Here is a 13,260-nt window from a genome sequence, read left to right as displayed (position 1 = left end):
AGGAGCGGGCGCCTGGCGCTGTCCACGGACCCCTTCGCCATCCTCTCCGAGCTCTTCGGGCCCCAGTGCATGTTCATCTTCTGCTGCTGCCTCTGCTGCGTGCTCGTCGCGCTCCTCTGGTTCTACCTCGGCATGTACTACGTCAACATCTACAACATGCTCGAGGCCTTCGGCATCGTCGGGGACAGCGCGATCTAACGGTGGGCAGTTTGTTTTGCTTCGTTCCCGATGGCTGGTTGAAGTGTTAGTTGAACTGCACGAGCAGCCGAGCGCCTGAAGTCGACGCATGCGATGTGCTGACTTGGCAGGACACTATTCGTGCACCGTTGAGGGCGCATCGACAGACGCGCACGCCGGTCGCATCGCTCTCTAGACGACCATGAAGCTCGGCCGGCTCCAGCTCGGGTCGCGGCCCTGGCACCACGGCCTCCTGGGCGCGAGCTCCCTGGTCTTCACCTTCGCCGCGCTCGTCACCATGCGCGACGGCTTCCTGCTGCTCTCCATGGCCTGCACGACGCCGCTGGCCCTGGGCTCGCTGGCCCTGCTCACCCAGGCGCCGCAGTCCACGGCCATCGCGCGCGGCATCGTCGCGCCGCACCGCGAGGCGTACAAGCGGACGATCTCCGTCGTGCTCTACCTGAACGTGCGGCTCGCGCGGAGCGCGGGCTGGTGGCCCTTGGGGACGCGCGCCTACGGCGCCGCCTGCGCCGCCTGGGCGCTCTGGCTCCTGCCGCGGTCCGCCTTCGACAACGGCAACACGCTCGTCTTCGTGTTGCCCATCTTCGCGGGCGTCGCGCTGGACGCGCGGCACCAGCTCGCGGGCCTCGGCCTCGAGCGCTGCCCGGGCCACGGCGCGGACGCTCGTGGGCATGCAGCTCGTGGCGCTCGTCGTCGCCTTCGCGTTCACGTTGGCGTTCCGCGGCTACCTGCGGACGCGGCGGCTCTACGCGGCGTCCGCCGGGGCCGTCGCCGCGTGCCTCGGGACGCTGCTCACGGGGGCCGTGCCGGCGCCCGCGGCCGCCGGGCTGGCCGCCGCCGTCGCGCTCGACGCCTGGTGCGCCGCGAACCCGCCGCCGCGGCCGGCCGACTCGCCGGCGGCGGACGCGCGGGCGAAACGCGCCCCGACCCCGCCGTCCGCGCCGCCGCCGCGCGTCGCGGCCGCCGCCGGCGGCGCGCCGCCCGCGGCGGACGCGCGCGGCCGCGGAGCCGCCGCCGGCGGCGCGCCGCCCGCGGCGGACGCGCGCGGCCTCTCCGCGGCGCTGGCCTACGCGCGGGGCAAGCTCGGCGCCGTCGAAGTGACGGAGTACGACGACGACGCGCGCCGTGTGGCGCCCTCGGCGGCGGACGTCGACGCCGTGCTCGCGGCCTGCGCCGAAAAGGCGCCGCGCTTCGCGGCGGACCCGTCCGCGCGGGGCTGGGCGGCGCGGAGCCTCGTCACGCACCACGGCAACGTCTTGAAGGCCGCCCGCGTCTGCGCGAACCTCGCGAAGTTCCGCGACGCGAACGGCTGGGCCTACCGCCTCGACGGCGACGCCGCGGCCCTCGAGAAGGAGCTCCGGAGCGGCATGCACTGGGTCCTGCCGGGCCACGACGTCCTCGGGCGCCGCGTCGTCGTCTACAACGCGCGCGCGCTGCTGGAGCGCCACGATATCGAGAAGCTCCAGAAGATGCTCTGCCTGCTGCTCGAGCGGCTGCTGCTCGACGAGGGCACGATGCGCCGAGGCGTGATCGTCGTCGCGGACTGCCGGGGCGCGACGGCGAGCATGGCGCGGCGCTTCCGCCTGAAGGACGTGACGCGCGGGTCCGAGATGCTCGCGGACGCGTTCCCGTGCCGGCTCCGGGGGTTGTACCTGGTCGGCCTGCCGGGCGTGCTGAAGCCCCTCGTCTACCTCGTCAAGACGTTCATGACGAAGAAGCAGCGCGACCGCATCCACGTGTCGACGAAGGAGTTGCTCGCTGCGGTCGACCGGCGGGAGCTCCCCGCGAGCCTCGGCGGCGACGACGCGTCCTTCGACTGGGACGCCATCGTCGACCGCCTGCTCGACGCGCAGCCCGCGGACCCGCCGCACGCGTGGCTCGACGACCGCCGCCCCGCGCTCATGGTCGGCTAACACAGTTCTATTTCGCCGACGGGGCCGCCCTTCGACGACGGCGCCGGCGGCGCGGCCGCCTTCTCGAGTAGGAGGTCGTAGGTGAACCGGTTCTTGCGCGTCTCCCGCACCCCCAGCGCGACGAGCGCGAGGATGAGCGCGCAGAGAATGGCGATGGCCACGAGTCCCGCGACGACGCCCGAATTCGCCTCCTCGTCGTCGCAGCGCGCCTTCGCCGCGGAGATCGTCGAGCAGTCGCTGCCGTCGTAATCGCCGAAGCAGAAGCAGCCGGGCGCGCCGCGGTGCTCGTCGAAGGCGCAGACGCCGTTGCCCGAGCAGAGCCGGAGCTCGCCGCTCGACGACAGGCCGATCTCGCACTCGCGCGGGCAGCCCCAGATCGTCTCGAGCTCCAGGGAGTAGTGGCACGGCGTCGACACGAGCTCCTCGACGTACTCCTCGAAGCGGTCCGGAATGTTGAACTTGTCCTTGCACACGAGGTCGAAGGTAAACTGGCGGTCGCCGGTCCAGCCGCAGGTGTCGCCGCCGCCGTACGTCAGCCGCACGCCGCGCGCCGGGTCCGCGCCGTCGAGGAGCGAGAAGTTGCCGTCGAGCGCGCCGAGGCGGTAGCACGACTCGTACCACTGCGCGACCTGGAACGCGGCGCCCGCGCCGCGGTCCTCGCAGGCGGCGGGCAGCTCCCGCGGGTCCACGGAGCCGCAGACGTTGACGCTGTACGTGTAGTTGCGCGTCGCGTCGAACATGTCCTCGACGTGGTAGGCGCCGCCGGCCTTGTGCAGCGGGCTCAGGTCGAAGGTCGCGTTCATCGCCGCGAAGGCGCAGGAGGCCATGGTGTCTTGCCGACGTGCTAGTTGGGGCTATCTTGCCGACAAACTATTTGGGGCTGCCCATCGCGATATCGAGCGAGTTTCTGCGTCAACGTCTGCTACCGAAGATCTACCGAAAGTTCACAAAGTCGTACTGGTCTTTGCAGAAACGTTGTCCGCAACAAGTGAAGCTGAAGACGGAATCCCCGCAGCAAGTCGATAAATATTGCAGCAAGTCGATGGACGCGTCGATTATCGGGCAGCCCGTTCGGCATGATCTGGCCCACGATGGGCACAACGGAGAGTACTTCGCTATGGGAAGTCGGGGTCAGGGGTGTCGAAAAACCACTCCGCGCTGTCTCGGGGCTCGCATGGGCTAAGATCGGTCTTCCCACACGCTGCGCGACATGCTGCGCGACTCGCTGCTCCCTCTGCTGCGCGCGGTGCACCTGCTGCAAATGGCCAAAATTGTCGCTGCATCACTCGCTGCTTCGCAACCACTCACTGGATGAGACGCTGGATAAGTTAACTTCGTTTTTTGTTGCGGACAACGTTTCTGCAAAGACCAGTAAGTGCCTCATCGCAGCCTTGTCACCAAGGCCTGCTCCCGCGGCTCCACCGAGCTGTCCGGCATGGCGTCCTTCACGGGCTCGCGGTCGCTCTACGTGGGCCCCGACGGCGAGAACGACCTGAAGCCCATGGGCTTGGTGGAGCTCATCGAGAAGGAGGTCGGCCTCGATCTGTACGGAGTGAAGCCCAAGGAGGCCATCAAGCTCATCAACGCCAAGATCGGCCGCGAGGGCGGCGCGGGCAACCCGAAGGAGGAGCTGCAGGCCTGCCGCGCCGCGATCCGCGCGCTGCCGTCGTCGTTTTGGTGCGACGAGGTCGTCGGCGTCGGCCGCAACGCGCCCGCGAACCTCGTGCGGCGCCTCGCGGCCAAGCCCGCGACGTGCGGCGGCTTCACGGCGGCCGTCGCCGCGCCGCGGCTCAACGCCAAGGCCGTCGACACCAAGACCGTCAGCGTCACGGGCGCCTGCACAATCGACGGCATCACGATCCTGACGCCGCCGGGCTCCTACAACAAGCTCGACTTCGAGATCGAGAACATCTCGCGCCTCTTCGGCTCGCAGCGCGACGCGGAGAAGCTCGGCGACGCGTCCTTCAAGGTGGCGTCGCGCGAACAGGTGACGCCCGGCACGACCGTCATGGTCTGCAAGGCGCTCCAGTGCTCCGCGCGCTTCGCGGCGCTGCAAACGCCCAAGTTTCTGCTCCTGGGCATCTACTCCCAGGCGTCGCCGGAGGCCGACATCCTAGCCTTGCTCGAGGAGGTGCGCGTGGAGAGCACGACGACGCCGCCGCCGGAGCCCGAGCCCGAGCCGGAGCCCGAAGCGGAGGCCGAGGCCGCAACCGTCGCCGACTACTAGACCCGCACTCGCTCGTCCGATTCGATAACATCGCTCGATCGTGGTTTTAGGTTATGGGTTATTCAAGGCGGCCTCGGCGAAGAACATCTCCTCCAAAACGAGCCCGCGGCGCTCCGCGGCGCGCTTGGCCTCGCGCGCGGCGCCTAATTCCGCCTCCAGCCGCGCGATGGTGTCGGCATTCTGGACCACCTTCTCTGCGAAGGCGGCGCGCACGGAGAGCTGCTGATCCCGCTCGGCATCGACGCGCGCCTCGAGCGCCGCGACGCGCGCCTCCGTCGCCGCGGCCTCCTGGAGCTCCGCGCGCGTCTGTGCGAGCAACGCGCGCACATGCGCGATGTCGTCGTCTTTGTGTGCGAGCTCCGTCTCGAGGCGCTGGACCTTGTCTTCCCCGCTCTCGCGGACATGTGCTGCTTCCGCGCATGCGGCGGCGGCACTCGCGATCTTCATGGCCGATTCGTAGAAGACCAAGGTCGCGCGTCCGCTCGGGCAGCGCGCATCCAAGCTTGCCAGTCTCTTGAGCTGCCGCTTGTCACGGTTCTTCTGCGCCCGGAGCGCTGCGAGCCGACCGCACACTTCGCGGTGGCCGGTTTTCCAGGCCTCTCGTTGACAGTCTTGGTCGCAGTACAGCACGCTTCGGCAGCCCGCGCATTTCTTCAGGGACTCGACCGCGCCTTCTGTTCCACACGTGGCGCAGCTGGGGCGCCGCTCGAGAAGTACACCATCCTTCATTCCGAGAACTCCAAGTGAACTCGATTATAAACTGTTAGCTGCACACTACATTGCAGACTGTAATGAGTCACAGTGCACTCACACGACCGGACATTAATTCGTGCTGGTCCGACGCAAAGCCGGTCCCCCGGGAGCGCGGGGTGGCCGCCATGGCCTCGGCCGCCTATAGCTTCGACAAGCTGTCCGTGCGGAAGCTCAAGTCCATCGCCGGCACCCATGGCGTGCGTCCCCGGCGCCCCCTCGAAAAGAGGCTGCCCGCCTTTCCGGAAGGCTGCCCCCGCCGACCGCCCCCCACCCGTAGGTGAACATTCGCGGGTGCTTCGAGAAGGAGGACATCATCCAGGCGCTGCGCGGCGCGGGGCTCAAGGAGCACACGACGGCGCCGCCCATCGCGTCGCCGGAGAAGCACCTCCCCGTCTTCGGGACGAGCGGCTCGTCGTCGAGCTACGCGTCCGCGCCGGCGCCGAGCCGCGAGCGGCAGTCGCAGGCCGACGGCCTCGCGGAGCTGAGCATCTCCCAGCTGAAGCGCGTCGCCCGGGAGCGCAAGGTCGACATCAGCCGCTGCTTCGAGAAGGCCGACCTCGTCCGCGCGCTCCGGCCGCCGTCGCCGCCGCCGTCGAACGCGTCGACGCTACCCTGCATCCGCGTGCTGCCCCGCGTGCGGCCCGCGCCGCCCGCGGGCCTGCCGCCGGGCCGGCGGCCCAGCGAGACGTCGCGCGAGACGTCGCCGCCCATCGCGGTCTCGCGGCGGTCCTTCGACGAGGACTGGGACGCGCGCTACCGGCGGCGGTCCGAGGAGCTCAGCGACGCCCGCGAGCGGCGCGAGAGCGACCGCAAGCTCAACGACGCGGTCCAGAACGCGCGGCGGAAGACGGCGCTGCCGCCGCGGAAGAGCGTCACCTTCTCCCAGGAGACGCGGCGGGCGCCGCCGGCGGCCTACTTCCAGATGCCGGCCCAGTCCTACGAGCAGGCCTCCCCGCTCGAGGCGACGGGGTAACGGCCCGTGTCTTGTCTCGCGCGCGCGCGACTCGCGATCGAGGCCTCGGAGTCACGGTCGACCCGCCGATCCGCCGGCAACGGCGCGCTTTGTCTCATCAAGGTCGATTGCGCGCGCGATGGCAGCCACAGTTTCTCACTAGCCGCGAGCGACGGCCACGCGACCGCCGCGCGATGTCGCGCGACTCGCGGCCGCTGCTGCGCGCGTCCAGCATGCCCCCCTTGCCGGCGGCCGCCGCCGACGACGCCAAGTGGGTCGAGATGGACTACGTGCGCTTCTTCGATCGCTACGTCGACTGCCTGCCGGCGGAGGAGGCGAAGCTGCGGCAGGCGCTCAACGACTTTGACAGTCTGGGCGTGCGGCCCGTGCCGTACCGGCGGCTGGCGGAGTTGCTGGTCGTGGCGCTCTGGCGCGTCGTCGGCCGCGGCGGCGGCGGCGGCGGGCCCGCGGGCGGCAAGGCCCGGCGATCCGCGTCCCCGGGCGCGCGCCGGTCGGCGCGGGCGTCGTCCCGCACGAGCGGCGCCCTGCGGCGGAGCGCGCCGGCGGCCTTCGTCGTCGACGTCGCGGCCGCGGAGGCCGAGGGCCTCGACGAGGGCCTCATGAAGCCCTACGGTCCCAACGCGTCGCGGCTGCGCCTCGGCGAGACGCGCGTCGGCTGCCACCGGTCCGACGTCGCCGTCTGGGACGCCTGCCTCGAGCGCAAGCGCGCGGCGGCGCGCGCGGCCCAGGTGGCCGTCGCGGCGGCGATCCGGCGCCGGCCGCACCCTGTGTGGAAATCAAACAGTGAGCTGGGTTATCCCAACCAAACTTCAGAACTCTCTATCTCGGCCAAATCGACGTCGATTCGGCTGATTTTTGGACGGATCGATTGCTCTCGTCGAGTTCTCGAAGCACGACAGAAGATCTCGCGTCGAAACGGTCGCATACGCTCACATTGAAGTCGTGTTGCATATTTGATTTCGACACAGGCCGCACCGGCGGAAGCTCGCGGCCGCGCGGACGATCGCGCGCGCGAGCCAGGCCTGCTTCCAGCGCGTCCACGCCATCCGCGTCGCCGAGCAGTTCCGGGAGGCCGGCCTCCTGCTGACGCGCGCGTCGACGGTCAAGGTCCAGTGGCAGCGCGTCGTCCGCAAGAAGCGCGTCGCCGCGTGGTGCCAGCGCCGCTTCCGGGGCGCGCGGGCCCGCAAGCGCGCCAAGAAGCTCAAGCGGCGCCTCGAGAAGCTGCGCGTGGCGTCGCGCGCCTTCCTCGCGCGCCGCGGCGCCGTCGTCGCCCTGGGCAGGGTCCGGGAGAAGCGCGCGGCCGCGCGCGAGGACGCCGTGAAGGCGTACGAGCGCCTCAAGGACGAGCTCGCGGCGCGCGACGGCCAGCGCATCTTCCGCGGCTGGCACGAGCGGTGCTTCGGCGTCATGGCGCTGCGCGTCGCGGGCACGCTCCAGCAGCGGCGGCGGCTCTGGGCCGCGGGGCGGCTGATCGTCGGCGCGCAGCGGAAGTGGCTCGGCATCCTCGGGCGGCGCGACTTCCTCGCCGCGCGCGGCGGCGCGCTCGCCGTCTGCACCTGGTGGCGCGGCGCGCGGTCGCGGCGCTACTTCCGCAAGGCCCTGCGGTCCGCGCACCTCCTGCAGCGCGTCGCGCGCGCGGGCCGCTTCCGCAACGCGTCCGCGGCGCTGGCGACGCTCGACGAGCTGAGCCGCGTCCAGTGGCGCACGCGCACGTTCCGCGGGCGGGAGGCCGTGCAGCTCGAGCGGCTCCAGGCGTCGGCGCTCCGGGAGGCGCCGGGGGCGGCCGCGCGGCGGCTCCGGGGCGGCTTCGTCGTCGACGTCGACGTCGCCCAGGACGTGAGCGAGGACTACGCGGACGGCTGGACCTACGAGTGGGGGGAGACGCTGCGCGAGCGGGGGGTCGTCTCCGTGGCCCTCGGCGACGAGGAGACCTACGTCGTCGACGGCGACGGCGACCTCGTCAAATGGGGCGGCGGCGCGCCGCGGCTCGACATGGGCGCGCCCGGCGGCGTGCCCGTCCTCGCGGTGGCCGCGGGCGACGCCCACGCCGTCTGCCTCGACGCGAACCGGCGCGTCTTCGCCTGGGGCGACAACGGCAAGGGCGCGCTGGGCCTCGGCGACTTTGACGACCGCGCGGAGCCGACACCCGTGCCGCGCTTCGACTCCGGGCCGCGCGCGCTCGCCGTGCACTGCGGCGGCAAGTGGACCTGCGCGCTCGTGGGCGAGCCCGGCCTCGCCGCGCTGGAGACCTGGGGCGCCCAGGACGACGGCGTGCTCGGGCTCGGCCCCGCGCACCGCCCCGTCTCCGAGCCGACGCGCGTCGACGGCTTGGGCGGCGTCGGCCTCCGCGCGGTCGCCGTGGGCTGGCGCCACAGCGTCGCCCTCGCCGTCGACGGCCGCGTCTGGACCTGGGGCTCGAACCGCCGCGGCGAGCTCGGCCCCGCGACGACGGCGTGCCGCGCGGGGCGGGAAAAGGGCGCGACTTCTATCTCGGCCGGTTTCCACTCGCTTTGGCTGATTTTTGGACGAGCGATCATCTCTCGGAGCGGTCTCGGATGCTTTTCCGGAACGCGCGCGCGCGGAACACTCACGTTGAAGCGACGTCGAATCACTCTTTGTCCCGCCCAGGTCCCACAAGGCGCTCTACGCGCCGCGCAAGGTGCCGGGCCTCGACCACGTCGTCGACGTGAAATGCGGCGGCCACCACGCGCTCGCCCTCGACAAGCACGGGGCGTTGCACGCCTGGGGCGACGACGCGAGCGGCCAGCTCGGCGTCTCCGCGGAGCGGCTGGGCCCGCGGGGCGGCCTCGCGCGCGTCCGGTTCCCGCGGAGCGGCGGCCGCGTCGTCGTCGAGAAGATCGCCGCGGGCTGGCGGTCGTCGGCCTGCGTCGACCAGCACGGGCGGGCCTGGGCCTGGGGCGAGGCGCCGCGGAGCCTGCCGTGCCTCGAGGAGGCCGCGCGCTTCGACAAGGAGCGCGGCCCGGAGCTCCGCGACACGCACCGCGGCCGGACGAACGCGCCGGGCCTGGTGTGCCTCGCCTTCTCGAAGGAGGGCGCCCACGTCGAGCACGGCACGGACCCGTTGCCGCCCGCGCGCGACGTCTCCGCGTGCTTCTCGAAGACGCTGTCCATCGTCGCCGTGGACCTGCTCCGGGGCCGGTCGCGCGCGCCCCGCCGGGGCGACGACGACCACCTGGCGTCCTACGCGGACCTCGCGCGCGCGCGGTCCGCGCGCCTCGCGGAGATGGAGCGGCCGCCCGCCGCGGCGACGCCATCGGTCGACCGCGGGTCGCCGCGGGGCGCGTCGCCCGAGTCGGAGCGGAGCGCGCGCGCGCGGTCGCGCAAGTCGACGCACCACACGCACTTCCACCACGTCGCCCTCGACCACGCGACGCGCGCCGTCGCCGCGGGCGCCGAGGCCCAGACCCAGGAGCGGCTCCGCAGCGTCGCGAAGCGCTACCCGGCCGCCGCGCCCCTCGGCGCGCTGCCGTCCGCGTCCGAGACCGTGCGGCTCCTGCGCTACGGGCTTTAAGTTGACTTGAAGCGGACCGTGCGGCTCCCGCGCTACGGGCTTTAAGTTCACTTGAAGCGGCGTTGAGCATATCCCGCCGGCCCGGGCGGGATTTGTGAGCATGGTTTCGCATATCCCGCCGGTGGGATATGCTATCTGCGGACCCGCGTCTCGCCGAGACTCTCGGCGTTCGGGGGGAACAATTTCATCGTCGAATGTTTTAGGGGGACTTGTGCGAGGGGATGCGATTCTCTTGGTATGGCGGCGGCTCGTCGGTCCCGAGGCGGCGGCGGCTCGTCGGTGTCACGCCTAGAGGCGCGGCGCGGAGAGCGCGGCGCCCGCGTAGAAGAAGCGCATGGCGATGTTCTTGGTGACGCCGACCTTGTAGGAGTGGACGGCGCAGACGATGTCGTCGACGTGGTCGAGGTGGCCCAGCGCGAAGGCGCACTTGGCGCCCTCGAGGACCATGGCGGCCTCGTCGTCGCCGGACGCGTCGTAGCCGTAGTTCGTGAGCGCGGGCGTGTGGAGCGCCTGGCAGCCCGGGATGAGGGCCTGGCTCTGGCGGGCGACGTGGGCGTGGGCCGTGACGACGACGAGCGGGATGGCGCACTTGTACTTGGCGAAGAGCTGCGCCGTCGCGCCGGTCTGCGCGATGACGACGACGGCCTTGGCGCCCGCGTCGCGCGCGGCCTGCGTCGCCGCGGCGACCGTCGACTCGACGACGGTGGCGCCGGAGGCGCCGCGCTTGAGGTGGGCGTGGGCCCGCAGGTAGGCCGCGGCGACGTCGACCTGCTTCTCGGCCTCGACGCACGTCCGCGCCATGATCGCGACGGCCTCGCGCGGGAACTTGCCGCCGGCGGTCTCGCCGGAGAGCATGACGGCGTCGGCGCCGTCGAGGACGGCGTTGGCGACGTCGGAGCACTCCGCGCGCGTCGGCCGCGGGTTGCCGCACATCGACTCCAGCATCTGCGTCGCGACGATGACGGGCTTGCCGGCCGCGCCGCAACTGTCGATCATCATCTTCTGCTCGACGAAGACGCGCTCCGGCGGGATCTCCATGCCCAGGTCGCCGCGGGCGACCATGACGGCGTCCGTCGCGGCGACGATGCCCTCGAAATTGGCGAGGCCCTCCTGGTTCTCGATCTTCGAGATGATCTTGATCGCCTTGCCGCCCGCGCCGTCGAGGACCGCGCGGACCGTCTGCACGTCCGCCGCGGACTGCACGAAGGACACGGCGACGAAGTCGACGCCCTGGGGGCAGGCGAACTCCACCAGGTCCTTCGTGTCCTTGTCCTGGAGCACGGGCAGCTCGACGACGACGCCGGGGAGGTTCATGTTCTTGCGCTCGCCGATCGCGCAGTCGTTCATGACGACGCACGCGACCTCCGTCGCCGACAGGACCTGCTTCACCTCGAGGACGAGGGACCCGTCGGCGATGAGGATCTGGTTGCCCGGGGCCACGGACTGGGGGAGCTTGCCGTACGTGCACCTGGGCAGGAAGAGAGTGTGGAGGGGACGAGCGATCATCTCTCGGAGCGCTCTCGACGCGTGGATGCTTTTTCCGGCACGCGCGCGCGCGGAACACTCATGTTGAAGCAAAATTGAAGCACTCGTTTCCTGCCCTGGACGCGCACGCGAGCTTCGTGCCGTCGGACTTGTAGTCGTAGTCCGTCGTGAGCGTGAGGGGCGCCCCGGCCTTGAGCTCGATCTTGCCGTCGGCGTAGGGCGGCGCGAAGAAGCCCGTGCGGATCTCGGGGCCCTTCGTGTCGAGCATGATCGCGCAGTGCACGCCGGGCCGGAGCGCGAGCGCCTCCTTGAGGCGGCCGATCGTCCGCGCGTGCGTCGGGTGGTCGCCGTGGCTGAAGTTGAGGCGCGCGACGTTCATGCCCTCGTCGAGGAGCACGCCGAGCATCTCCACGGACCTATAGTTCTCCGGGTGAAACGGATGGAAAACGCGTGGCGCGTGACGTACCAGCAGGCCGGGCCGAGCGTGCAGATGATGCGCGTCTTCTTCGTCTGGGCGGCGGACGACATGCCCTTGAAGCCCGCCGCCGCCGGCACGCCCTTCATGATGTCCGCCAACGGCATGTCCATCGTCGCGGGAGAGACCGACATTTTGCAATCGTTGTTGTCGCCGGGAGATGTGTCGTGACTCGCTTGCGTCGCACACTTGCGGGCTAGCGAGTTCAAGGAGCTGTTCGAGCCGTCGATCGAGAGGCTGCCCGAAGTGGTCTACCGCGCCCCGCCGCCGCAGCCCGCCGACGATGGCCGCCCACGACGAGGTCGCCATCGAGAACGACCTGCACCAGCGCATGAGCGCCGACCGCCTCACGCCGACGGAGTCGTACCTCATGCGCAAGGCCGAGGAGCACGCACCCCCAGCGCGGCAGCATCCGAGAGGAAGCGCAGCGGCATCATCGTAGGCACAGCGCCCTGCTCGAGGAGAAGCTCGCGGCGGCGGAGGCCGAGAACGAGAAGCTCTGGATGGAGCTGGAGAAGTTCCTGCGCGTCAAGGAGAAGGAGGACGACGCGCCGGAGCCCGCGCCCGCCGCGCCCGCCGCCGCGGAGCCCGCGGCCGCGGCGCCGGCCCCGCCCGCGGTCGATCCCGTGACGGAGAAGGAGCGCCAGCGCCTCGAGGAGGAGGTGCGTACAACGAAGAAGCGGGGGCGGCGCTACGACCTTCCGCGAGCCTCCGGATCCTTCGCAGGCCGCGGAGCGCGAGATGCTCAGCTTCCTCAGCACGCAGACGCAGGCGGCCAAGGACCAGCGCGAGCGCGAGGTCTTTCCCCGGCGTCTCGGCGCGCCGCGCGGCGACGAGAACGACCCGCGCAGGTCTACGCCGCGCACCGGCGCATGCGATCCGCCGACGCTTGAGCTACGCTAGTAAAATCTCCGCGACGATCGGGGCGTGGTCCGACGCGTCGCGCCACGCGTCCGCCTCGACGACGCCCGTCCACGCGACGGGCGCGTCGACGAAGAGGTGGTCGAAGCGGCTCCCGCCGGGGCCGTGCCTCGCGAGGAGCGCGTCGCGGCAGAACGGGCCGCCCGGCCAGCCCCGCCAGGACGCGTCGCCGACGCCGAAGTCGTAGACCGCGGCGGCGGCGTCTCTCACGTCGGAGAATCGCGGCGCGCCCGCCGCCGCCAGCGCGCCGTAGACGTCCGCGTCCGCGAACGTGTTGAAGTCGCCGCCGACGATCGCGACGTCGGCCTCCGCCTTGGCCGCGAGGTCCATGACGAGGCGGGCGGATGCGCGGCGCGCAACGACGCCCGCGTGGTCGAAGTGCGCGGAGACGCAGAAGAGCTCGCGGCCGCGCGCGCGGAACCGCGCCGATACGGCCGTCCGCGCGTAGGGCGACGCGTCCCAGGGCGGGGCCTCGCCCGGCGCCGGCGCGCGCGTCGTCTCCGAGAGCCACAGGGTCTCGAGGTCGCCGACGAGGGCGACGCGGTCGGGTCGCCACGCGAAGCCGTTGCCGTCGTGCGCCTGGCCGCGGCCGGCGCCGGCGCGCGGGTCGCAGGCCGTCGTCGCGACGCGGTACGCGCCGCCGAGCGCCGCCTCGAGCTCGCGCGCGCAGGGCGGGCTCGGTTCCTGGAGCAGGACGATGTCGCAGTCGAGGTCCGCGATGGCGCGGGCGGCGAGCGGGATGCGATGCGCCCACTCGTGGCCCGTGCCGTCGTCGGCGTCGTG

At 71.5% G+C, this 13,260-nt stretch overlaps 1 protein-coding gene across 1 annotated transcript; it reads right to left on the bottom strand.

The window, feature by feature from the left end:
* Positions 1–9,884: 9,884 nt before the first annotated feature.
* Positions 9,885–11,609, bottom strand: PYK2 (hypothetical protein; the record flags this gene model as incomplete). Its single annotated transcript, XM_009037235.1, has 3 exons — positions 9,885–11,064; positions 11,210–11,497; positions 11,548–11,609. 3 exons carry the CDS (start codon positions 11,607–11,609, stop codon positions 9,885–9,887), a joined length of 1,530 nt encoding a protein of 509 aa, XP_009035483.1.
* Positions 11,610–13,260: the final 1,651 nt, after the last annotated feature.

Source organism: Aureococcus anophagefferens (genome assembly GCF_000186865.1).
Source record: "Aureococcus anophagefferens unplaced genomic scaffold AURANscaffold_6, whole genome shotgun sequence".
Classification (NCBI taxonomy): domain Eukaryota; class Pelagophyceae; order Pelagomonadales; family Pelagomonadaceae; genus Aureococcus; species Aureococcus anophagefferens.
The sequence above is the reverse complement of the archived record's forward strand: the minus strand, read 5'-3'. Positions and strand labels throughout refer to the sequence as shown.